Source organism: Onychostruthus taczanowskii, unplaced genomic scaffold (assembly GCF_017590055.1).
Source record: "Onychostruthus taczanowskii isolate IOZ18803 unplaced genomic scaffold, ASM1759005v1 scaffold39, whole genome shotgun sequence".
Lineage (NCBI taxonomy): Eukaryota > Metazoa > Chordata > Aves > Passeriformes > Passeridae > Onychostruthus > Onychostruthus taczanowskii.
In genome coordinates, this window is record NW_024501348.1 from 7,516,746 (window position 1) to 7,542,231 (window position 25,486).

A 25,486-nucleotide genomic window follows, 5' to 3' on the forward strand; every position below is an offset into this window, starting at 1 on the left:
TACAGAAGAACATCACAGACTCTTGTAAATGTTTAAATTGTAATTAATTTTGCTGAAGAATGTATGAGCTGTAAGTGTCTTGGTGGATGATCAAGGGAACAAATACACTGAATAGTAGGCTGTCTGGTGAAAGCAACTGCATGATAATGTACATAAAGATATATTTTAAATGCAGTCCCTTACTCAAAGCTGAAGGGAGGCATCTGGATCCCTTGAGTGGTAAGGCATGTTTCCAGCAACCAAGGGAGATCCTTGCTTTCCTAAAGTAGCCTACAGGAGCAGGTGGCACTCATTTTTTGGGATTACCTTGGCTGTTGGAGTCAGGAAATGGAAGACCTGGATTCTGTTGTATCCTCAGTAGTAAAGCACTCAATTCAACATCTGCTGCTTACTCAGGAGAGCATCTTGGCTATAAATGCCTAGACAGGACTTCTTCCCAATTTTCCCAAACTGTGCTACTATGGAGAGAAGTGAACCTGTTGCCTGTGCATTAGGTACTGGGTAGTTTTATTGGGTATACAAATCATTCTAGGTAAATGACAAAGTGGAAGAAGTTCTTTGCCTTCAGGCAAGCTTTTGTATTTGCAGGATTCCTGCTCTCTCAGGTCATAAATAGAAGGTGTACACCACTCAGTTCTTGTCATAGCATTTGTTTTCTTTCAGGTGTTCCCACTAAGTTACTTCCAGATCTGAAGCTGTTGGTTTGTTAGGAATTCCAGGGTTGACACTTGGATGGTATGTGCTGCAGCTTAGTCTTTAGGCTTTAGACAGAAGTTTCTCAATGCTGAGAACATAAGAAGGCAAAAAAAACCCTAGAGGGATATAATATTTCAGATCTAAATGGAGATGTCTGGTAATGTTAAGTGGATGCATGGGTCTTTGTTTGGTTTGGTGATTGGGTTTTGTTGGTATTATAATTTAGACATTAAGTATTGGTATTCCTTGAGTCTGACCCTAAATAGGTTTGTGGTGTGGTGGTGCTGCCCTTGATTGTTAGTTTTTGGACTTAGGCAGTTTCACTTAAGCACACTTTCCTTTAAGAAGTACCTCTTGGGGATGAGTTCTGCTGACTCAGACTGCTTGCAAAAAGCATTTTGTCTGTGGTCTTGGAGCATAGGTTTCTCCTGATAGTTCTTGTCCTGTGAGTGGGCTGCCCTGGAAAAGAATATTGAAAGATGTTTCCTAAAAGATTTTAGGATATGTACAAGCCTGTAGTTCTGTTCTTTATCTTTTTTGGTTTGCTTGGGATTTTTTGGTTCTTCTTTTTTTTTTTTTCTTTAGTGTCTTTTTAAAATTTTTTGAAGAACAATTTGGTTTATAGTGTAGATTTATGAACAGTTGCAGGAACATATGGTGACTCCTATTACTTTAAAGTATGTTTTTGAAAGTATGAAGACTGTACTACAGTAGCAATAGTGAAAGATTAGGGGAGAGCAGGCATTTTAAAAATGTTTGTCACAATAGAATATTGGAATTCTTACTGTGTCATTGAATGTCATTGCTTTACCTGAATCTGATACCTGACTAGGCAGATTCTGTAGGTAGGCATTGCAATTACTGAAACAGGAAGCCTGTGTTTTGATAAAGACGAGCCTTGTGATGTTTAAGAAATCTTTGTGTAATGTAGAAATTAATCAAGTAGGACTATTGAAGCCTTTAAAGAAAAAAAAAATATTCTGGACAACAGATTTCAAAAAAATACCCAAAGAGAATCAACAACAAATGATCTTTCATGACTAGGTGTTGTTCTCCTGTCTTATTTAGTTGACTCTCATTGTGAGTCGCTTCTTTGAGAAGGCAGGTTCAGCTGTAGCCAGCAGTCAGCCTTCTTTTGTCTGGCATATGTGTGCCTTGGGGCTCCTGTGTGCCTGACAGCCTGTCAAGGTCGGCCTTTTGCTTATTTGTAATCTTATGTGTTGCCAGTTGTGAAGTGTTCGTCTGGACTGATTCTTGAGGCATTACCTTAGTGCTAAGAGAGTCTTTCTGAATACTGTGTTAGGGTATCCTTAATGTGCTCTGGGTGGCAGTTCTGGAACTCCCTTGGAACTCAGGGCTAAGATGGCCGTAGCTCTTTCATTGTATTTTGAGGAATGCTTTGAAATACTGATATGAAAAGAATTTTTTAGCAATTTGGTATTAAATTCACAGATCCGGGTACTTCAAAATCCCCCTACCTTTGTGACTATCTGAGTTGCTGGAAGGCTAAGCCACCTTAGCCTTTGACACTTATACATCACAGTGTGTATATCTCTAACTGTTGAGAATTGTATGATGAGTCTTTTTCTAAATGGCAAAGCACATTTCATGAGAGCATATAGAAATACCAAGGGTGTTTCAGAAATGCATTACAATTTGAACTGTAAACTAGTCATTTGAAGAAACATTCTGATTCTTTTGGAGGAGGAGGAAGAAAAACAAATTCTAACTGAACCTGCTCTTCTCCTTTCCCACCTTCAGTTTCCCTTGAAATGACAAGTAACTCAGTTATATTTGTGAAAGAAAAGCTTTAATCTCTCCCAGAAACACCACTGTTCTCCTCTGTGTAAATGCTCACTCTCCACTTAGTAAATGCTACTTGCCCTAGAAAGCATATTGGTAGTTCAAAAACAGCAGTGTAACTCTTGTACATTGGTGTTTGTTATTCCTATTCCCTCTTCCCAGTTTTATGGGAAATAGTCAGGAAAAAGAAATAAAATAAACCTTTAAAATGGCAAGGCCTGAGGGGCAGGTTGACATGCTTGTTGCATCGCTACTGGAGAAGATACGGGCTACAGTTCCGTTTCTTGGCTGTTTTTGAAAGACTGTGATCCTGGAGGTAAGATATGCTCTTTCACTGAGCCCTAGAAGGACAACAATGTCTTTGGTAGCTGTAGTTAGCGTAAGGTTGAATGAAGCTTCTTATAGGTCCTAGGGAAAAAAAAGTAGTTATTGAATTTTTTTTTTTTTTTATCTGCGGCATATTTTGCTCTAAGTCTTTATGTCAGAATTCTAGCTGTTTTCTTTGTTTCTAGGCAGTGTTCTGTTAGGAGCTCATGATGAATAGTCCCACACTTTCATTTAAAATGCATTAGTTACATTTTATGTAAATAGACATTGTATCCAGAACTAGAAAGCTTGTGACATGTTGTGATTTACATGTGTTCTTTACAATATGTTTTAATTTTCAACAGGTTATGAAACCTAGACCTTAAATATGAACATTTTTAAACAAAGTAAGAATTTACACACTTTTGTGTTTATTTAAAAAGGTTTAATAGCTTATTCAAAGATTTGGTTGGTGTGATGAGCATAGTTTCTCCCATATGTGTCAAAAACCAAATTAAAACAGGTACAATATAAGCAGCTGAATTGAAAAGTGAGAGTTTTCTGATAAGTTAAAGTTTTGCACTTGCAATTTTCATATAAATTTAGCAGCACATTCTTTTGTCCTAAAATTTTCAGCCCAGGAGGAAGTTACTTAAAATTTTAGGATAAACCTGGATTTAACTCCATTAATGAAGATGTGATTCTTTTTTGGAATTTTTATTCTTCTAAATTAAAATCATGGCAGCTAAAAGAGAAATGGTGAAGAAACTTTTATTTCTGAAAGGATGAAAGAACATATTACTGGAACCTTATGTAAATAGTTACAGATCCTTTCAGCAAGATAAAGTTAGATGACTTTGTATTAAGTTACCACATCAAAATTTAAATGAACTCATTCTCTTTAACAACTGTATTAATAGGGAATAGCAACTCTAAAGTTCTTGGTACTGAAAAACTTTAAAGAACTTAAATATGAACTGTTGTTGAACATACAGTGCAACAGGTATAAGCGACTTTATCAGATCTAACAAACTTGGAGGGCTGATTTTTTGATTATGTTCTTGGTTGGAGTTACAAAAGTACTGCAGAAGTTAATAATCCTTAGGGGAAAACCCCAAGCCAACAAAAAACCCAAACCAAATTAAAAAAAAAAAAGCTCAGTGCTTTGCAGCAGAGTAAAATTGTTAGTGACTCTACAAATGTTTTAGTTATAGAATTATAAAATACAAGCATCTTCTACTTTTAACTATAGATTTGTAAAATTTGAATGTCATATGCTGTCTTACCAACTTGACTCATAGCTTGAGTTGGCTTCTCTAATGTAGTCTCAAATATGAGGTTCAGTGCTTGTTATCAGAAAGATGAAAATACTGAGCTGTGGTTGAGAAAGCTGGTCAGGATTTCTTAGCAACACATGAGGACCAGGTATATGGCATGAGTGACTTATTGTAATTGTTTTATCACAAATTCTACAGAAAATACCCCAAAGAGGAAAGTTTCCCACAGCTTGTTTATGTAGTTTTCAAACCACCATGCATGATGCCTCTCTAAGTGCTATTTAATTTTTAGTGAAAGGGTTATTGGTATGTTAAAAATCAACTAATTGTAAGTTAAATTTTTAACATCTACACATCAATGTCAGGTAAATGAAGTGAGACAGTTGTGTAAATAAATTTTACTAGACGTTTTTGAAAAGCTGTGGTGGTTTTGTCTGATTATTCCTGAAATACTGTTTGTGAAGAACAAAACATTTACTTTGCTGGGAGACCTCTGTGTGTTACTTGAGAGGATAAGACTACAGCATCTGCTTTTTCGCTTTAAGGGTTACAACATGACTATATTTCTAACAGTTACTGCTGCCAAAGTTAGGTAGAAGAGAAGGTGTGTTGGAAGGATCTTGGAATGGTGCAGGATCACTCATTAAAACCTTGTTTACTTTTAGCTCTGCTGTAGTAGCTGTCATTTGACTGCATTCAAACTTCTTATGCAGTGAAGAGTGCTTTCATATGACTGAGAGAATATACGCACAAACTTGTTTTTAGATCTCTTGATTTTCTGGCCAACCTTAAAGTTGAGACCTAAGCTCTTATGACTTCGCTATAGTAAAGAAAAAACCCTGACTTGTATTGGTCCTTAGTTTTCTTTTTCAGGTTGCTTCTTTGTTGAGAAGCCTTGGGCTGAAGAAACAAAAAGTGACTTTGATAAGGTTGTTTTGAAGGTGATCTCTGAAATTCCTTTATTTCATTTGATTGCCTTTTAAAACAATTGGAGCAGTAGAATCAGCAAGCAAATACTAACCTACCTTGTAAGGTCATGCTTATCTGGTTATGTGAAGATTATAGTTGTGTCTCTTTAAATGCTGCTTTTATTTAAAATGATATAGTAGTGAAACAGATTATATTTAGATATGCTGGCATAAAATCAGGAAATGGGGTGATACATAATTTAACGAAGTAATTATTGTATTTAAAACATTAAACTTGTTTTTGAAACTGAAAATGCATATTGCCGTGCATCCAGTGAGAAAGCTTTGAAGCAAGTGAGTACATTCATGCTAATTTTGTTTTATATTCACTACATGAAGTTACCATGGTGAATATATGCCTTTTCATAGACAGATACAAGTAAATGTGTGTAAATGCAGATAAATGTTTATATTATATATTTTAAAAACCCAACCAAAACACACAAACTCAAAAAAACCTCAACCCTAAAGTCATCTCACACAATGATGTTAAGATTGAAAGTTATGGCTACACAGAAATTAATGAATAAGATGGCTGAAGATAATGTCCAAGTGTTTTGTCCCCAAGTCTGTAGTGAACTGATTGTCTAATGTAAAGTTGTCTGGTGCTATTCCTGGTTCCATGTGTTTCTTTCCAAGTCCTTAATTACTTTTCTAGGATGTATGGTAGTTGCATTGCATGATTCTTTTTTAAGCTTATACATTTTCTCCAACTTTTAAACAATGTATCTTTTGAAAAATTTTAATAGAAACACTTCCTTAGCTTTTGAGAGCTTTCGATATGTTTTGTATTTATTTGGAGTTATTAGCATAAGCAGTGATAGAAGTCATCATGTACAGAACTTGGCTATAAAAAGGTCAAGTTGAAGCAAGCTGCGAGAATTTTCCTGATTCTACTATGGAAATTGTGGAGGGTGTAATTTTGGTCCTATTGAAGGATGGTTTGCAGTGCAGTTGAAGAATCAGACTGTCTGGATGCAGTGATGTGTTGGTTGTCTACTTGCCCAGTCTCTCTGCCCTCTTTACACATTTCATGTTTTTTATATAAATCAATCAAAAATATTAGAAATCCCATGGAGGTTGTAGGAGGATTGTACTTCATAATGGCAGTGATGTCTAGTTTTTGTGAATTTGGGCACACACATTCCCTGTTAATGGCTGTTTTAATGTTTTAGTGCAGTCTAATCCTTGTTTTGTTTAGAATTTACTGTCAGTGTTATGGCATTAACTGATTCAGGTTAAAAGGGTTTCTTCCTGCAAGTTGTCAATCAAGCAGAGACCACTGAGTTGCAATTGGATTTTTCTGTGTGCTCTTGCTCCTTCAGAGAGCTGGTTGTTGACTGTCCTTTATTTTTAGCTTTAAGTGGACATTTCATTGCAGGCACTTCCTATGCTATGGCTACTTATGTCTGTGTACCTTAATGTTTTTCCTGCCCCATCTTCTGAAGTCTGATCTTCCACTGATCTGGTTGATGTGGTTTCTTATTCTCTAATTCTACTTCTACTTTCAATGCGAACTGGCAAACTCTAAGGCCGTGATAGCATTATCGTATAACTTACAACATTGTTTTCTTTCCTTTAAACCTATCAGGCCTACCTAGGTCTTTGTTAGCAGCTACTTAATTAGTATTAGGCTAAATGACATACCGAAAGATTGGAAGTCCTTGTTGAAAGATCAGGTTCCATTTAGAACACCCCAGTAGAATGCTCTGTGTGTGGAGTTTCTGCCACACAAGGTGGTTTTTTTTTTTGACTAATGTCTGAAAGGCATGTCTCTTGCTTATATGAACTTCCAGTGGGAACTAGAGATGTGAAAACAATATTTCTTATGTTGTGGCTTTCATAAAGGCTTTCACTTTCAGTGGAATTATGTAGGATTGTATTTTAGGTCAGGTTTTGTAGTTATGTGAAATACAGAATAACCTAAGTAAGGTTATGGATGCATTATTTTGAATCAGTTTGTCTATCATCCTTCTGTAATGGTTTGAAATATTTGAGGTTCCACCTTTGAATAGCACGTAAGAGCACACCCTGAGAAACACTCTGGAGAACAAAACCAACATAATGCTCTAGTAGTTCAAACAGAAGAAGCCAGTACTAAGTTTGCAGGATGTATAGTGGGAAAAATCATTAACAATTACAAAAATGCAGTAAATTTTATATATAGTGCCTTTATATAACTTCAGGCATCCACAGGGTGGGTGACCTATCAGACCTTTTAACTGATAGATTTATTTTTCAAGACACATGCAGCATTCCTGAATAAGTAACTGACTTGGCTGGTTAGAGGATAGAAGCATTTTCAGTAAATATATTACTCTGAATTTAATTATTTCTTGTCTTCTTCCTACCATTTCATCTCTTGTTACTGCTCTGGGAGCAATGTAGAAGATCTGCTGGTTTTTTAAAAAAATTTTATAAACTGGCTTAAAAAGTAAGTCTGCTTTCCACTCCTCCAAAAGAGTAGCAACCTCCTTTAACTTTCCAGAAAGTCTATAGATAGTTTTTGTCTTAGGGAAGCATGTTGTGACTGAAGATTTTTCCTTAAAGCAAAGGAGAGCACAAACATACAAAAGGAACTTCCAGGTACTTGGAGGCTGGTTTGACTTGAACAGTTATGATGTAGTTTCATCACTTATAATAGAGATTTTAATAATAATTAGTGCTGGGTTTTTTTGCTAGTTTTTTTCTTTGTTAGAATCTGAATTTCAGTTTTGAAGTTTAGATGTTGCTTGTAACTTATATTCATTTGTTCCTATGCATGTAAGTAGAGAAGTTCTTATCCTCTTTAAGGTCCTTTAGTGTAGTAGTTCTCTTCCTGCTAAAGGTCTTTCAGTATAGTCATACAAAATAGTCCTCTCTCCTTAGTGTTCATATAAAGAAGCTGAGCTCTTAGATTTTGTGTTATCATGATAAGTGACTCTGTAGCTGTTCCTCTTAAAACATATACATCTTGAACATGGGAAGCAAAAAATATGTACTGCTTTGGAAGATTTTGCTCTTAGCATTGTCTATTTGTCTAGCACATATGCACTTTCTTTTCTGGATGCACTTCTGGTCTGGTTTAGAATTGCAGTTTTCTTTTTGTTGCTGCATTATATGTAATGTATTGCAAGGAATACACAGTGATCTTTTTCCCTGTATTTTCAACTAATTGCCTCAGTTCCTTAACATGAAGGATGGATTCTGCCTCAGGCTAGTAGAAGTTTTAGTTCACTGATTTTTATTTGTTTTTTAAACTTTTTTTTTTTTTAATGTGCTGGTGACTAGTGTTGGAAGACTTTTTAGAAATGTGTAGTGTTATTTTATGTAGACAGAGTTTCATTATTTTTTTCTGGCAGTAAATGTGCTAGTAAGTTATTTCTAATAATCTTGTTAGGTTCATGCTCTGTTGCATTTTGTCCTGTTGGCTTTTAATTGCTTTAATTGATATAATTTATGCTGTCCCAAATTTGTTCTCAGTGGATGATTCCCTAATGTTCATTTCATCAAAGGGCTCTTATTTTTAATTTAGTCAATAAGAGAACGACCTGACTCGAGAAACTTTAGTGATAACATCCTTTTAGCTCTGTATGTCTTTCTGAAATCAATAACTGTTAACCTTTCTTTGTAAAGTTTGCCTACTCTGCATTTCTCCTACTAATCACAATAATTTGAATCAAATTTAACTATCACATTATGCCTTTGAAATCTAGCTAGGTTGAATGAGTTACATTTTCTTGACATTAAAAAATTAGTTATTTTTCTGAAGAAAGTCTGATAAAATTATCCAGTACTCTCTGCTCTATTAATTTTTCATCTTATTTGATTTTTTTACTTTTTCTTCCATGTCTTATGCTATTCTTGAAAAGTAGGGTTTAGCTGTTTCATACTATCTGTTGATAATGGGTCAAAAAGGCTTATTACTGAGCTTGCTGTGTAAGTGTTATTATTTCATACAACAAAAATTTTTTATGCATTTAAGACATTACTTTTTGTACAAGCTTGACAGCTCTATTCTCCCTGGTCTGGGAAAAAAAAAAAAAACCAATAAGCTTTCCTCAAAACTGAGAGGAAAAGTCTTCCCTTTTTCATTCTCTTATTTCATCATCATTCCTCCCCTCCCTTCTGGATATACAAATGTCCACATTTCCTTGCTAGTGAAAGTATGGGCAAATACGGCTCTTAATTCTTGGAGCTAAAACTAAAAATCTTTACGTAGTCCTCATTATATAGCATCACTGGTTCTTCCCTGTTTAGGTGAAAAATCCTTGCTACCTGCTTTGCTACCAGGAATGTCTCGTTCACTTTTCACAGCCTTTTGTTGTGATACAGCCTTTATTGAAGCACTGGAACAGGATCTAAGAGCAATTGGGGGCCCCCCATCCCTGGAAGTGTTCAAGGCCAGGTTGGATGGAGCTCTGAGCAACCTGGTCTAGAAGGTATCCCTGCCCATGGCAGGGGTTTGGAACTATGTGATCTTCAGGGTCTTTTCCAACCCAAATAATTCTGTGATTCTGTGACAGCTCTTAATTAACCAGTGCTTTTTCTGTACTCCTGAGCAGTCTCTTTCCTTCACGATGAAGGAATGTCCTTATAAGCAGCAGGGGAAGGTTTAAGATGGAATAAGCACTCTAAATGTTCTTGGGATACTGTATTTACGTAGTTCTGGCATCTTTGATTTAAAAGGGATAGACAGGGGAAGGCAGCTTCATCCTTGCTGAAATTCTTTATCTAGCCTGCTGAAGTAACAGGTTTACTGATTTACTACAGTTTCCCTTTTTGCAACTTAATGTTTAGTTTCTGTTTCAAATTACTAGCTTCTCTGTGTTAGCTTTATTATGGAAAAAAAATCTTTTGTAAACTGTCACTTATTAATCCTGAAATAGTTTTATTGAAAAGAAGATTCTACTGGGTAGAATTTGGTTCTCTGGTCACTCTGGTTGACTTTGTTTTTTAATATAGAATAGTAATTATATCTTGGAAGGTTATCCTCAGTGGTAGGTTTTGTTCCTATAAGAATCTTTATTTCCAAGTATTTGTACTTCAGACTTGAAGGTTTGTACTGAAAGGTCTTAGAGTTGCCCTTTGTGGAAGCACTTTTTAAAATCAAATTCTGGGCACGTTTAGATTAAAACTATTTGCACTGTACTTGTCCCCAAATAGTAGAACACTATTCTTTTACTTTACATAAGAAAGAAATGTTTTCTGATTAACACTCTAATTTCCAGGGGTTTCTTGAAAATGGTCCATCTAAACCATTTCCTGATGGAAAGGATTAAAAACCCCATCATCTTAGTAGCTGGATTTTTTTCCTTCTGTTTATAATTTTTCCCCTCACCATGGTTAGCAAATAGTTCTTCCCACAACATGTATTGTTTTCCTTCTAAAACAAAAGGTAGTCAAAACTTAGGCTGAACCGTGAAATTCTATTTATGAAGGACTTGAACATTAGGAAGCTTGATACTGATGTTCCCTTTGTTGAAGGAAGGGTAAGGGAACAGAAATCTCTATGTATAAAATTTCTTTTCCAATTTTTAACTGTGTTTCTGCAAAGCTTATTATTGTGGTGAAATTCTGTCTGCTTTCCACCTGCTTTCCCAAACTGTCTCCCTTTAATACAGTGAGCTTTCTATATGCAAAAAGCAGGACCAAGTTGTAACTTTGCTGTGGTAGTTGGATCTCGCTTAGACTAAATTAATTCTGCATTCCTGACTGCTGTGATGTTAGTGTCACTTGCTTGAAGTTCTGTTTTTATTTTCCATCTCTTTCTGTGAGATACTTCTGTTCATTTCTTCTGGAATAATGGGCAAAATAGAACGTAAGACTTGCATTGATTTGTGTTCCTCTTTCACTAGTCCAGAAACACATTTGACTTTTAGGGAAATTACCTGTAGTGAGAAAGACCTGAAAGCAATAGATGTAGCAGCCTCTCTCACTGGGGGGATGTGCAGGGGTGTGGATGTGTTGTAAGACTGTGGGGAAAAGATTTAAAATTCTTGCCTTTGCCTCAGCCTGTAAGAGAGTGAAAACAGTACGTATCTCACAGGATTTTTGAGGCTTTGTTAACTTTTTTTAAATAATGCTGATGGCCTCTGGAAGGTGCTGCAGAAGTGCACAGCGTTACTGTCTGAAGGCTGAATATCATTGTTTTTTGTTTTGGTTTGGTTTTTTTTCCCCTTTCCTGGCAATATATAGGCATACCACAGCTAGGGAAAGAATTTTGTTTGGTGTCTCTTTAAAGAAAATGCAAAAGGGCTTTGCTGGGGAGAATAGAAAGGGGCTTTCTGAAGAGGTGCTGAAGACATGAAAATTCAGAGTGGTGATTGGTCACCTCTGCTTGATTGACAGGTTGCAGGGAAAAACAAAAACCCATTTGTTCTGGCTTAATGGAACTGGAAAACAGAAAATGAGTATCAGGTAAAAATTCCTTTTTTAAAATCTTTGCAGTTCTCCTATAAAAGGTGGAGTTTTTACACAAATTTACTCCTTCCCCACTCCAATAAATTAGGAGTAGGAATTACAGAAACAGGTAGCTGCTAAGCTGTGTAATGTGGGTTGTCTGTCAGTGCGTTTTCCAGGGGGCAGGTGTTGTGGAACACCCCGCAGCAGCCACTGCTGCTGGGGTAGCTTAGCAAGAAGGCAGAGGATGGAAAGGGTGCAGTGACTAAGCCCTGAACTGGGCCCAGCTCTCTGGTTAGGCTCATTAGCAGGACGTTCAAGGGGAAGCTTTTATTTTCACTTCCTATACTGTGCCTGCTTTGTGGATAAAGTCTGTCCGTTTCTACTGCTATCAATTTGGAATCTTTCATGAGCATTATTACAAAATTCACTGAAAAGTGAATAGCTAAAAAAGTAAGCCTTGTTTTAAAGTAATTTCCATCTAGCAGTATACTGTCATACAGATTTTATAATAAATTTCAATGTCAGCACCACAGTTTTGAGAATCACAATTGAAAATTATTAATTTCTGTTAATTATTTTGTATGTTGATGTATTTCAGATTGAAGGACAAGGACATGGTGCAGTTTTCGACTGCAAGTGCTCTCCTGATGGACAGCATTTTGCATGTACTGATTCTCACGGTCACCTTCTGATTTTTGGCTTTGGTTCCAGTAGCAAATATGACAAGGTACAGTGCAAGATGTAAATCACAATATTTGTCTGTGTTGAATGCATTTGAGCAAACTTCTTCAGAGCTTCATTTCAAGAGGGCATGTCTTGACACAATTTTGAGCCATTAATATGGGATGTTTTGAGTGTCTGTTGTTGACAATGAGATTTCTTTCACTGTCTTTTTTTTAAGTTATAGAAACATTCTGTTAAGCTACTGTTTACATGGGAAGTTCAAAATAATACTAATAATAATAATTGAAAAACAGAATTCAAAATTAACCAGTCACTGTCTACTCTCTTAAGTGACAAAGTTACAAATGTCTACAAATGGAACATGCATAATGGGAATAGTTACATTGGAACTGATAATAGTTACACATTCTACTTGAATTTTTTTTTCTGCTTCCTAACTAAGCCCAAAAAATGGGTGTATAATAGAACTAATTCCTGCTATCTGTATTTAAATATCGCATAGCCTATGAGAGAATTATTTACAAAAATGTTGCTATGGTTTAGTTATGCAATTGTATGTCTGTTAATGAAGTACCATCCTGGACACCTTTGTGCTTACACAGCAATATTCCACCTTTAGTGTGATTTAAATATTATATCTTTATTCTAATGTCTATTCTATTCTAATAGTCTACATTGTGTATTCTGAGTGTGGGTGTCTTGCCACAGACCCTCATGACTGTAAAGATATGTGGTGTTCTTTATTTACCTTTGTGGAGGAACGTGCTCTGGGAACCATACAGTTTTGGAGTGCCCACAAGATCTTAGTTCTTCATTTACCACCCAGGAAAGAAATGAGGTGTGTCTCTTCTCCCTTTTCCTAAGACTTGCGTAGACCTATTTGCTCTGTTTTCATCTCTGCTTCTGGTAGCTGACACTTGAATGCTGTTGGTGAAGTGCTGTTTTTTGGATCTTGCCTCCTGCTTTGGATATTTGGGCTCAGGCTGGTTTTGAAAGCACTTTGGCAAACAGCAGTGCAGAGGAACCTGAAGGAGGGAGTGCAAAAGGAATTCTAATCTTTATCTTGTAAGCTACTGGATTTCTTTCTGTAGTCTTACAGAAGGATTTGCATTTGGGGATTTATTTTTTCTCCTTGTTTCTCAACTATGATTTGAAGTCCTCAGTACTAAGCTACTGTTGCTATCCTTCAGTTGTGACTATCTGTGCACTTCCCCTTCCATTCCAAATAAAACAAATAAGTAGAGACATCACAAGCAAGGAAAATCAGGATTTTCAGATAATTTTCTTTGTGTTTCAGGATTCTTACCGTTCTGGACTTTAAAGCCTATTGTAGTAGGAACATTTTTCTTACTATATCCATGGATTGTTTCAGGTTTCTTTTTCTCTCCAGTTGTTTTGGAAGAATGTAGTTCTCTGCTACTTTGAAGTGTTGGAAATTAAATTGAAACTGTGAGTCTTTTGGTCTTTGCTGTGATAGATCAGAATTTTGCTTTACACTGGTATTTGAGAATTTACCTATGAAGGATTAGATGTGTTTGTAGAATGAATACAGTTGCTTTTCCCTGCTTGAATTCTACAGACCCTTGGCTCTCTTGGGGTTTTTGCTGTAGCCCCTGAGAAAAGATTGTTTTACCTTTTCACTTATTGAATGATTTAAAATAATCCTCTACAGCTGTTGCTGTGCAAACCTTACTCTTGGCATTCTTCATCATAGAAGAAATGGGAGCAAATAGGACTTATTTGTTACAACTTTAATCTCAGTCTTCCACTCACAGAAAACTCAGCTTGGAAGTGTCTGGTGTCTTCCATGTGTGGTTTCATCACCTCTGTTTTTGTCTGACCTGATTTATGGGAAAATGCTTTTACAGGTAGGTAGGTGCTGGAGATGGTGGGGGTGTTTTCCTGTCTTTCTCCCCTCAGGTACTGGGGAGGGTTTCAGACATCTTGTCAGACTATGATCTGGTTGGATAGGCATTTTTTGGCCTTTAAAGTGTTTCCCATCTCTCTGGGGAAATGAATTTTACAGAAGAAAGAAGTATGGTAACCTGTCCTGTATTCCTGCATTTTGGAATTGACAGTGATTATAGCTGAGCTGGTGTTAATTCTACTGAGAGAACAAGCTCTTATTTTTCTACGTCTTTGTTTTTTCATGTTATGTTCAGATAGTATCTACATTTCCTAGCTGACTGGAACCAGTGCCTAGGCCTTCTTTCCCCTGCAGTGTTATTGTGCATTGGCCACAATGAAGGTGAATAGGGTGGGGTGTTGGTTTTTTGTTTGGAGTTTATGGGTTTTTTTGTGGGTTTTTTTTGATTATATGTATTTTTGTGAAGTAATTCTTTTGTGGGGGAAAATAAAAAGAATACATGTGCTGCTTGTCTGGGGTTGCTTGAGCCAATCTCAGCTGACATCTGAGTGTGTCATCACCAGAGTTGAGCTGAGTTCACTGTCAACAGGGCATGTGCACTTCAGAAGTTCTTGATTAGGTGGAAATTTGTCCAGGAGCGACTAGCAGTTCTAAAGTGTAAGGTACTATTCTGTTGATTTTAAAACATAGAATATTCTGAGTTGGAAAGGACCCACTAGGATCAAGACCAAGTCCTAGCTCTGCACAAAGCACATCATGTGCCCGAGTGCATTGTCCAAATGCTTTCTGAACTCTGGCAGGCTCGGTGCCATGGCCACTTTGCTGGGGAACCTGATCTCTGAGCTTTCTAAGGCATTCGTTCCTGCAGATTGCCCAAACCACAGTACTTAGCTGCAAGTTGACAGTTTGTGTTTGGTGGATTGGTTGGTACTGGGGAAAACCTCTTTGTGTAACTGTGCCCATTTGGAGAAACTGAGCATTCTGAATGTGTGATTGGAGGAGAATCTATCTATAGAGCTCAGACCTTGTGGAAAGCTTTTGTGCTCATTCCCAAGCTGGGTTTGTGAAATCATATGAACAGAAGATGCATATGCAAATGGTGATGTGATACCATCTTATTGTCATTAATTTGATCTCTAATAGTATATAAACAAATAAGTCTCATTGTTAATACTTCTGGCTTGTTTTCTGGTGGAATGTCTAATTCTTCTAATTTTTCTCAGGATAAGACATTTTCCTGGATTCCAGTAGGGGTATTCTACTTGAGAGTTGTTCTGAGCCTGTGTTCTCCAAGAAATGCCCCATTATCTTATGGAGTAGAAAACTGTTATTTAGTCTCCTATTATACTTGATTGCAATATAGGGTACACAGAAATGTAATTGCAACCAAGTCCCTTGTGATCTTGTACCAGGTCTTCCCTTTGCTCACAAAACCCGAGATGCAGACTACACTGTACAGCCAAGACACAACATAATAAAACTCACAGGTTGTATGACCTTGCCATTTAAAACTCTTTTTTTTTTCTTAGTGTGGGAAGTACTTAGTAGGAAGACTTATACTAGATGTAAGTAATGCATATTCTATTATGATTTTCGCAGACGTTGTAAGTCCTCCTAGGGGACCTCTGTCTCTATCGTATTGAGTTATTGTGAGATGAAGAAACAAAGGTGTTAGGTAATCAGGCCTTGATTCTGTCAGTCAGACACATGAAAGCACTTTTATCTTTCTCATTCAGCCTCTGCTAACAAAAAATCTAGCAGATTTCATCCAGTCAGCTTTTTTACTGCAGTGGGATATCATCTTGTCCATATGTATTTTGTAAGAGTAGTCTTTTAAATCTCTGAACTTAATTATTTTCCATTGCATCTTTCTGTGTATCTTTCAAATTTCTTCCTGTTTTTATTTTTCTGAGTTTTTGTGAGGTCTAGAGCCCATGACATCTCTGATTTTTTTTCCCCAATTATTTTTTGAAAAATCTATATTGTATGGATGCACTTTCTGATGTTGTAATTGACAAATGTCTGTTGTCATCTTTGTGCCTGGTCTTCTTGCTTCCAGGGTGGGAGATATTTGTCATTGAGAGACCAGACCTCTGAGTAGCTGCTATAATCTCTGCCTTACTGATTTTTACTTAAAAAATTACTGGAAACCATGTTATGGATTTGTCATGATAGAGCATACTGTCCAGAAATCAGAGGATGTTCTATGACAACTTGGGCATTCCTCTCTCCATGCTCCAAAGACAAGATTTTTTGAGATCTCTATGCATTGAGGCAATCATTTAATTGTTTTCATACTGCACTGGAAATCTTTAATTTATGTCAATGATGATTTTATGATTTGATTTTCACTTGTTCATTCAGTTTAGCTGAATACTTGAGCTGCCACAAGGTTTGCTTACCAGTAAGTGGTCCTGGGATGTGTAGTATATGCATCATCTTCTCTCCTATTCACTTTTTCTTTTCTCCTTGAGCTTCAATATCTTTCTTATTGCACAATACTTAGACACCCATGCCAGTGAGAGATGGAGCATACATCTTTTTATATTTATTTGGACAAAAATATTCTTCAGTCTTGAGGGTCTGTGGATGGTCATCTATAATAAATTAGGAGCAGGTGGACAGAAATAAAAAAGAAAACTTTGGTTTTTATTTTGAAAAGATACAGTGAGAAATTCAGTTTTTGGCTTTATTTTATCAACTGAAACTTTTTTTGATATCTAGCATTACAGTAAGGATATATGTATTTTGATGATGTTAAAATATTTGGCAATGTCCTCATGCAATAAATATTTTTCCTAGTCTTCTGCCTGCACCATATCTTACAAGTCCGTGACACAATTTTTATTAGCAGAAAATTTATTCATATATTCAGACTGTAGAAGAAAATTTATAAACTAATACATTAATGCTGTATTTGGTCATATGTCTTCTAGTAGTTAAATATCACCCAATTCCCTTATTCTTTAAATGCTTCCCACCCTCAAACATGTGGATTATTCCCTTTGCAGTGCTATGTAGAAAAGAGTACTTTGAAACAAAATAATAATGGAGTCATTAAATTTTCCGCTTTACACTGAAATAAACACATCAGCTTTATAGCCCTGTTTTTTGCAAAACTGACCATGAGTACCACTGTTAAAAATACTTTTGGCAGTTCTCTTCTGTATGCTTTTGTAATAGGTTCTTTTAAAAAATTACAAAATGACTTTATTTACAGATAGCAGATCAGATGTTCTTTCATAGTGATTATCGGCCCCTTATCCGTGATGCCAACAACTTTGTCCTGGACGAACAAACACAGCAGGCTCCACACCTTATGCCTCCCCCATTTTTGGTTGATGTGGATGGCAACCCTCATCCTGCAAGGTATCAAAGACTAGTTCCTGGTCGTGAGAACTGCAGGGAGGAACAGCTTATTCCTCAGATGGGAGTGACATCTTCAGGTATGGAAAATTTCACTTCACTGACCAGTAGTCTATCTAGTTACCTTCAGATGTTCTACGCTTTCACTTTGTCCTTTTTCTTCATTTATGGGCATAGTAGTTCATGTAGTGTGGAAGAATTATGATGTCTTTGGCACTGATTGCTTGTCACAATTTCATTTACAGTATTGTCATCAGTCACGTTGGCACTAGTTGATGCTACAACACCAGTTAGCTTGGAGTTTGTTTCGTTACTGGAGCAATGTATAATGCTGTCTGAGGTCTCAGTTATCTCTTTGGGATAAGATTTCCTGCTTTAGAAAACCTAGGAGATAGACTGGTCTTCTACAGATCAGTTAGAAAAAGTAACACTTACAAGAAAAGAAAAATGAGGAGACATCTGAAAGAAGCAAAATTTTCTTCCTCATTAGTTGAAGACAGTCATTAATTTTAAGCTTTGGTAATTTGGTTAAAGAACTGAAGACGTCACAAAAATACAAAATCTAGGAAGTTCCTTGAAAGTTTTATTCTCATGCACATGATGTGAGAAGAACATGCATATATAGGGCCAATGGCTCTCTGTTTGAAACTGCCTAAAGGTGTTTCACATGAGTAGGGATGGAAAAACAATTTCTACTTATTATATGTTACTAATTTGATATGAATAAGCAAACAATGGTGAAAGTAGCTTTAAATGTTTTCAAAATAAGCATTGTTAACTATTTGGATTTTCTTGAAAATATGTGAAAACTGACTGTTCCTGTAAATTGTAGTTTATATGTTCATTATACTTAAACTTGTGGTGTGTCATACATTCCAAGAAAGGTAACTGAGAGTGTTTTTACCAAAAAATCTCTTTATCCTTATTTGTAGACCTCAGAATTATAGGGCAGTGAATATTTAAATATTTTTAGGGAAGGATTTCCATATTCCCTCCAAAATTACAAGAAGAAATGATACTTGAGAAGAAACTTTAAGAAGGAAAATATCCTTCCTGGTGAATGTAAATTTCTTAGTTAGTGGCTTTGAAACAAAATTTGACTTTTAGGGAAGGATGTGACTTCATTGTTAAAGTATGAATCCTTTGCATTGTGAAACTCTCCAAATTTGAAAATGTCCTGGGCACATTCTTCAGTGTATCTTTAAACAAGTCAGACTCTGCACACAGACCCAACAAAATTAAATTTGAAAGTGTGTCTGCATGACATGTGAATGCCTATATGGACGTCCCTACCATTTTGTTTAATAGCAGGGAGCCATCCATCAGCTTCACAAGTGGTGGACAGACATAAGACATTTTTCTACCTTTTTACAATATAGCAACAATGCAGTTGTATGCAGACCTAAACAGTGTTTATATAGTTTATATGTTTCTTTCCACTAAGAAAATTCCTTTTCTTTCTGAAGCTTTGTTGATCCATCTCACTCAGAGCACTGGCCATTTATTTCTTGTTAAGTTTTCTGTAGGGACTTCTAAGAGTAGGGGGATTTCAGATAGTTGTACTTCATTTACTGCCTTGATGAATATGATGCTCCTTTAAACCATATGTTTTGAAAAATCAAGTATACACCAGTGTCTTTATTACATTTAAGAAGAAACCACTTGCTGTTTCTTGTTAAGGCATTGTCTCACAGGCTAGATACATAAAAGCATTCATTTTGTTTAGAAAGCAGTTTCCTTATTTAAGATCATTCTCGGGTTATTAGTACTATTTCCTATTGTTCTCAGTAGACAGTATGTCTGCTCACAAGATTGACAAATTACTGTCTCACTTACCTGACTCAGAAAACATCCAACTGTAGTTATACCAGAGCTCATTCTATTATTCCAAGGTTCTCCTGCTTTAGGGAAGTTGACTTCAATAACCTTTAAAGCCTGAGAGCACTATCTTAAATATTTATGGTTTTTTCTGCGTACTGTTAAGAGATAGCAGTTTCTGTTCAGCCACATAATCAAAGCTCTTCCTTTCATAGCACAATTACTGTAATATCTAGTCTTTGATCTTGCAAAGTGCAGTTTATACTGTGATATTTCTTTGGAATCATGCTGGAAAAATAATTTCTATATCTTGTCTCTTTGAACACTGTTACTCCTCATTAAAAAGTTTTCCAAGTTCTGCTTCTCTTGACTAGAGTTTCTCACCATTCCACTCCACCATCTCACTATTCTGTGTGGAGATGTCTGACTTCTTTTTGAATCAGTACTGTAACCCTTGTATTTTTCTCTATACCTCTCTAACTGTTTTTTGTGATCATTGTAAGTATGAAAACAGGTTTTTTGTTGTTCATGCTTATGTGTTGTGTCTTTTGCTTGCTGCTCAGAAACAATATTATCACTTTGTAATCACTTCTTTGGAACTGTTTCCCATCTTCTATTCACAAGACCTACCCAAAAGGAAGTTTCTTTACTGTTTTACATACCAAAGAAAATTACCATTACTTGATCTGTGCGGTCATTATGTCCATGTGGAGCTCAAATACTTTTACTGCTTAATTTTCTACAGTATAGACAATTATTTTCTAATTCAGTTAGACTTTCTTGATGTGGTTCTTTCATTGAAGCTTAGAAAGTGTTTTTTAATGCATTTGAGGCAGGCTAATCTTGCATTTGAACAATTTGGATTGACTGAGCTGACAAACAACAGTTGTATTAAGCTTCTGTGGCTTGCTGGCACTTGATCAAATTTAACCTTTTATTAGAAATGAAGTGTGGTCATCTTGACCCTGGTCCAGAAAATATAATGCTCTGAAATATATTAAGGAAAGAAGTTGTCCTGTTTGAAGAAATGGCTGTTAAAACAATAAGCATTAGGTCATAGTTACACGTGATAATTTTTTGTACTTGTTTCAAAGCTAAAACTTAGATGAGCTGTCTGTAACATTAACTTCCTAGAAATTTACATTTGTGTGTTGTTCTGTATATTTTACTTCACAGGATTGAATCAAGTTCTTAGTCAGCAAGCAAATCAAGAAATTAGTCCGTTGGATAGCATGATTCAAAGACTTCAGCAAGAGCAGGACCAGAGACGTTCTGGGGAGGCAGGAACCAGTAGTACCAGCCGGATAAGCAGAGGTAGATCACTGCGGGCTGGGTTTTGAGGCTGCGAGTTGGAAAACATAAATCCCTTTATATTGTCCATGATCTGTGCACTTTTCTCCATTTTTTTTTCTTTTTTTTTTTTTTTTTTTTTTTTTTTTTTTTTTTTTTTTTTTTTTTTTATTTTTTTTTTTTTTTTTTTGCCATTTGCAAAATGTTAGGCTTCTTAACAGTACAGATTTATCTTTTTTATTGTCTCCTCACTCAGGGAAATGCAGCAGCTGCGTTCCCTTAGGAGTAACTACCCTGCTGTTTAATCTGGAACTGGCCATCTAGTTTGAAATCTGGCTTCTTTCAAATAAGGACACAGGAGGAAGAAAAGTGGAAGGAAATACTTATTTCTCTGCAGAGCTGTTCCATGTTTCTAGTGTCTTGCACTAGAGTACGCAGTAGTTTTCAACACTTTAAAAATTATAGTTAGCAATCCACTAGAAGTAAGCAGGATTAGATTGTGTGTGTAAGGATATGGAAAAATGTTGATATTTTGGTACTGTGTAGGTGTTTGAAGGCTCTTGCATGGGTGTGTGGTTTTGTTTTGGCTTGGTTTGGTTATTTTTAACCTCTTGACTGTTTCAGTTTTTTGTCTGCAAATTTTACAGCTTGATTCCTAATTTCCAGGGTTGAGGCATCCTTTTTTTTTTTGAAGGTAGAAGACTGTTTAAGGAGCCCACTGAGCACTGAGTCAGTGAGATAGCTCACTGTTTTATAATGCAGATCTAGAGTGCAGTAGCAATAGTCAGATTTGCATAAATGTTTTCAAAGGTATTTTTAAAGAAGCAAACATTTACTTTGCTTCAGATTGTTGGTATACCTGCTACTTTTCAATGTGAATTTTTAAACAGGGTGCTGCAGCCCAGTAGCTGTTTATGCTGTGTTGTGGTGACTGTAGAAACTGCTGAAATACTTACACTCAGTTAGTATGATTTCTTTTGAAGTAATAGATCAAGTAAAATTATTTTTTCCATTTCATTCCAAGTCTTTCTTTTCTAATGCTTCTCTAAGAATTTCAGATCAAGAACTATGACTTTTTGACTTTTTAGGATCTGTAAGCTCTACCTCAGAAGTACACTCCCCACCAAACATAGGGTTAAGACGCAGTGGACAGATTGAAGGTGTGCGTCAGATGCACAGCAATGCACCAAGAAGTGAAATCGCCACTGAGCGGGACCTTGTGGCTTGGAGCCGCAGGGTGGTAGTGCCTGAACTGTCTTCTGGTGTGGCCAGGTAAATAAAGATGGAGAATTTTACTGTGGTGAACTTAATTAAATGGTACAGTTTTGAAATTCCTGTTGCCATTCTCATCATCATTTCTTTTCTATTTTGTCATCTGAAATTTCTTATAAAATCGGTTTCAGTTTGAAATCACTTGTTGGTATATCACTTGAAAAATCTTGTAGTTACAGAAAGGTTGGAAATAAAAATTGTCCTTTTAATGAATGACAGTAATTGAACCTGTATAGGCAATGGAATCTAGTTGCTTCAGTATCTTCTGACTTGTAGCATAAGATTATATTCTGTCATTATATGGTGTTTTATGGCTGGAATACTGACCTAAACTATTAGGTGCCTGAGATGACTTTTGATTTCCAAACTGGAACTTGAATTTTTTTTCAGTAATTACTTCTTGTGATGAATACTTAAATTACTAAGTCAAAAAAACCTGCTTGCCATAGTTAAGCATAAGCGGCTCTAGTTTAATGAAATAAGATTAAAATCATTGTTTGAAAAAAGCTAATTTTAAAGCCATATGCTAACTGTAAAGGAAAGAACTTCTGCTCAAAGAATGGTGTAAATGTTCAATGTCTATTCCTTGGCTTGGAACAGATCCTCTTAGTTTTAGTAATGTCCTTTAAATTTAACATCTCCATTTTCTTTTTTCAGTAGGCAAGAAGAATGGAGAACAGCAAAGGGAGAAGAAGAAGTAAGGGTGTATCGATCTGAAGAGAAAAGGAAACATGTAGTGAGTCACATTCCAAGAGAAAACAAAATACCTACTTTCTCTAAGGTAAGCAGTCCACTTGTACCTTATCACAGAATGAAGTATAAAATTTAATTCAATAAGTTGGGTCATATAAATTTACATTCCTTTTCTCAGTTTTAAATTTACACACCAGGGTATGGGAGTTTGTTTGCGTCCCCAGAATGAGGAAGCCTGTCTGTACTGATGTTTCAATATGTTCTTAATAATAAACAACATGGATTGCTTTCAGAAGTGGGGACAAATCCCTGCAAATATGGTGTTAGGGACATGATTTGCTGTAGGGAGTCTGTCACTATCAATCAATACTGCTCTTGTCTACTGTTTGACATAACTGTTCTGTGGAAAGGTTGTATTAAAACTCAAGTCATAGTTCGTAACTTTAACAGATTAAATACATCTCCAAATAGAGAATTGGGTATTTTCTTTCGTAGTACCCTAAAAATCATATTTTGGGCTGTTATGGGGTATATCTAAGTCATGCTTTTTTATAGAGCTGGGAGTACATTTTCAGTAAAGATTAAAGCAGGATAGGTTAAGTAGAAGGAAATAAGTTGTATTAAGAATTAGATTGTCATAAGTGACATGCTTTTTAAAAAATATCACTTGCAAAAAAATTCAATCTTGCATATTCTTGCTGGTTAAAAAAATTTGAAATATATATGTTTTATGTTTACAGAAAGAATTTTAGGTCTTCTTTGTTTAAAATTAGTTTTAGCTGTTAATTGCACATGCTGATCTGTGCTTTTCTAGCTAAATAGCCAACTATGTTTTTATAATAAAGGAAGTAAATTTTAGCAATGGTAAAGGAGAACCCATGCTTTGGGTTTCATAGTATGCTTAATATGGAGGAGACTGTTCATCCTCAATCCAAAGCTTGTAAAATACAGCTTTCAGGAACACCTGCAAATTGTGGCAATTGTGATTGAAAAGCAAAAATCATTTATGGGATATAAGGTGCGAAAATGAATAAATGAAATAAAAAGAACAAGTATTCAAAAGACTGCAGTTCTTAAATTCATTAGAGTACCATACTTTATGCCTGTGGAAGGAAGGAACTGAGACTGAAAACAATCTGAAAATAAGTAAATTTCAGATGCTTTGTAGTGATTCTGTAATTTTTAATAATGATGAATTCATTTTATATGTAGTAGAGTAAGTTTGAAATGAACACATTTGTATTTGATATTAAATTTGAGTATTGTTTTGCTACATTTTTCATAAACAACCAAAGTAAATATTTCAGAAGAAGTGATGTGAACAGTCCCCTACCCACAGTTCCCTAATAACTTTACATTTCTTTATTGAATTTATTTCTTACTTTTTCCTTCATTTTCTTTTTTGTATTAAAATTTCAAAGCATTGCTATCATAAAAAATGGTGCTGATGCACTGTTTTCAGTTCTGCAGGCACGAACATTGTGTGTTTTCCCAAGATACACTGGAAGAAATTTGTTCACTTTTGTCTCCAGCTTTTATACATAGAGGGGGGAAGCTTTATGTCACACGACAGGACTCATTAGTGAAATACCAGGAAGTCAGAAGTCTTTAACTCCTATTTTTCTTTTGGGAATTATAGCAAATGGGCCTGACAAATTCAGATTTTAACAAAGTTCTTTTCATGTCTTGAGGGAATGTATTTTAGTTTGGAATTATACACTTCCTTCTAGTTTATTTAAACAGTTGCACTGCTGAAGGGTTTCTATTTTTTTTTCCTTGTCTTTCACTGCAGCCTAGTCAAAGATCCTTCCTGATAATGTGAATTCATACCAAATGACCATTAAATTTCTAATTGGGTTACAGTTTTCTTCTAAAATATCATTAGGACATAAAAGTTTAAGAGAATAGGCTAGCTGGTCCAGCATTGTGGCTTTAATAATTACTTTTATGGTATGTTTGAAACAAAGAAACTTAAAGCAAATTTTTTTTTAAAAATGCTGTTTAAAAATTTTTTTTTTGGTCTCCAAACTATAATGGTAGCACTGTTATCTTTTGGGCCCCATATTTGTATTCCGGATATTTATGTCCCAGAGCAACTGCTACTTAGGAATAACTTTCTTTAGTTTCATATATTTGCACCTGGGGGGTTCTGTGAACTGGATTCTGGATTCTCAGAATGTGAGGGAGATAAAGTGGTAAATCCTTTAGTAATTTTCTACCGTTGTTCTGAGGAAGTAACGAAAAACCCCTGGCAACTGAGGTCTTTTCATATGAGTATGTCAGTAAGTTTTCTACATAAACATTACTGATATACTTAGTAATACCTTCAGACCACTTAAAGCCTTCATAAACCCTACTGAATACTTTTTTATAACATCTTGGCATAAAAAAGTGGTATTCTTCCACAGCTGATTCTTCATTAAATACATCTTTTTTTGGAGGACTTAGACTGCTGAGAAGTATACTAAGTCAAATCTCTTGAGTAAAATCTCAGAGGGATTCAGAAATAAGTAGATATCCCATGGGCTTTAAGCACATTTCAAGAAGTAAAAGGTGTTTGATCTTGAGTGATTGAGTCTCACAATTAAATTAACTGCTCAGATTTTCATGATTTTTGTTGTTGCTTACAGTTAACATGAGCAATACTTCTGCTCAGGAGTGTCTGAGCAACAGGAATAGTGAATTGGAATTGTCATCTTCTGTAGTGTTCACAATAAATTCAAATAAACACCTGGTAAGAGAACCAAGATTGACTGCAATCCAAAAACTGTTGTGCAATATTTTTAGGGTTGTTTGAAGTAGAAATTAATAACTTCAATATAGTTGCTCTTCTGTTGCTGTTCTTTTACACTGGCAGTGTTACTTGAAATACAAACTGTTACGTTGAAAATAGAACTGGAAAGCATCTCAGTGTAAATCTTTATTTTCCTTGAGAACACCCAGTAGGTTTTTATTCTTATTCCTTGTAAGTTATATTACAGTACCATTGCAAAACTATAGTCCTTATTGCATGGAGAATTCTTACAGGTTTAATGAGAGAATTTGTGAGCTAAAGGGGATAG

General features: G+C 35.7%; 1 protein-coding gene across 3 annotated transcripts in view; it reads left to right on the forward strand.

Annotated features, from left to right (window-relative positions):
* Positions 1-25,486, forward strand: part of LOC121339981 (pleckstrin homology domain interacting protein) — a 106,606-nt gene that overhangs the window by 42,381 nt on the left and 38,739 nt on the right. For 2 of the 3 annotated variants that reach the window (XM_041412280.1, XM_041412282.1), the window contains exons 16-20: positions 12,033-12,161; positions 17,206-17,431; positions 20,346-20,483; positions 21,548-21,731; positions 22,389-22,512. In XM_041412280.1, the coding sequence (XP_041268214.1) occupies positions 12,033-12,161; positions 17,206-17,431; positions 20,346-20,483; positions 21,548-21,731; positions 22,389-22,512 (801 nt within the window). The remainder of the gene's footprint in view (positions 1-12,032; positions 12,162-17,205; positions 17,432-20,345; positions 20,484-21,547; positions 21,732-22,388; positions 22,513-25,486) is intronic. The other variant, XM_041412281.1, reaches the window with a different exon arrangement.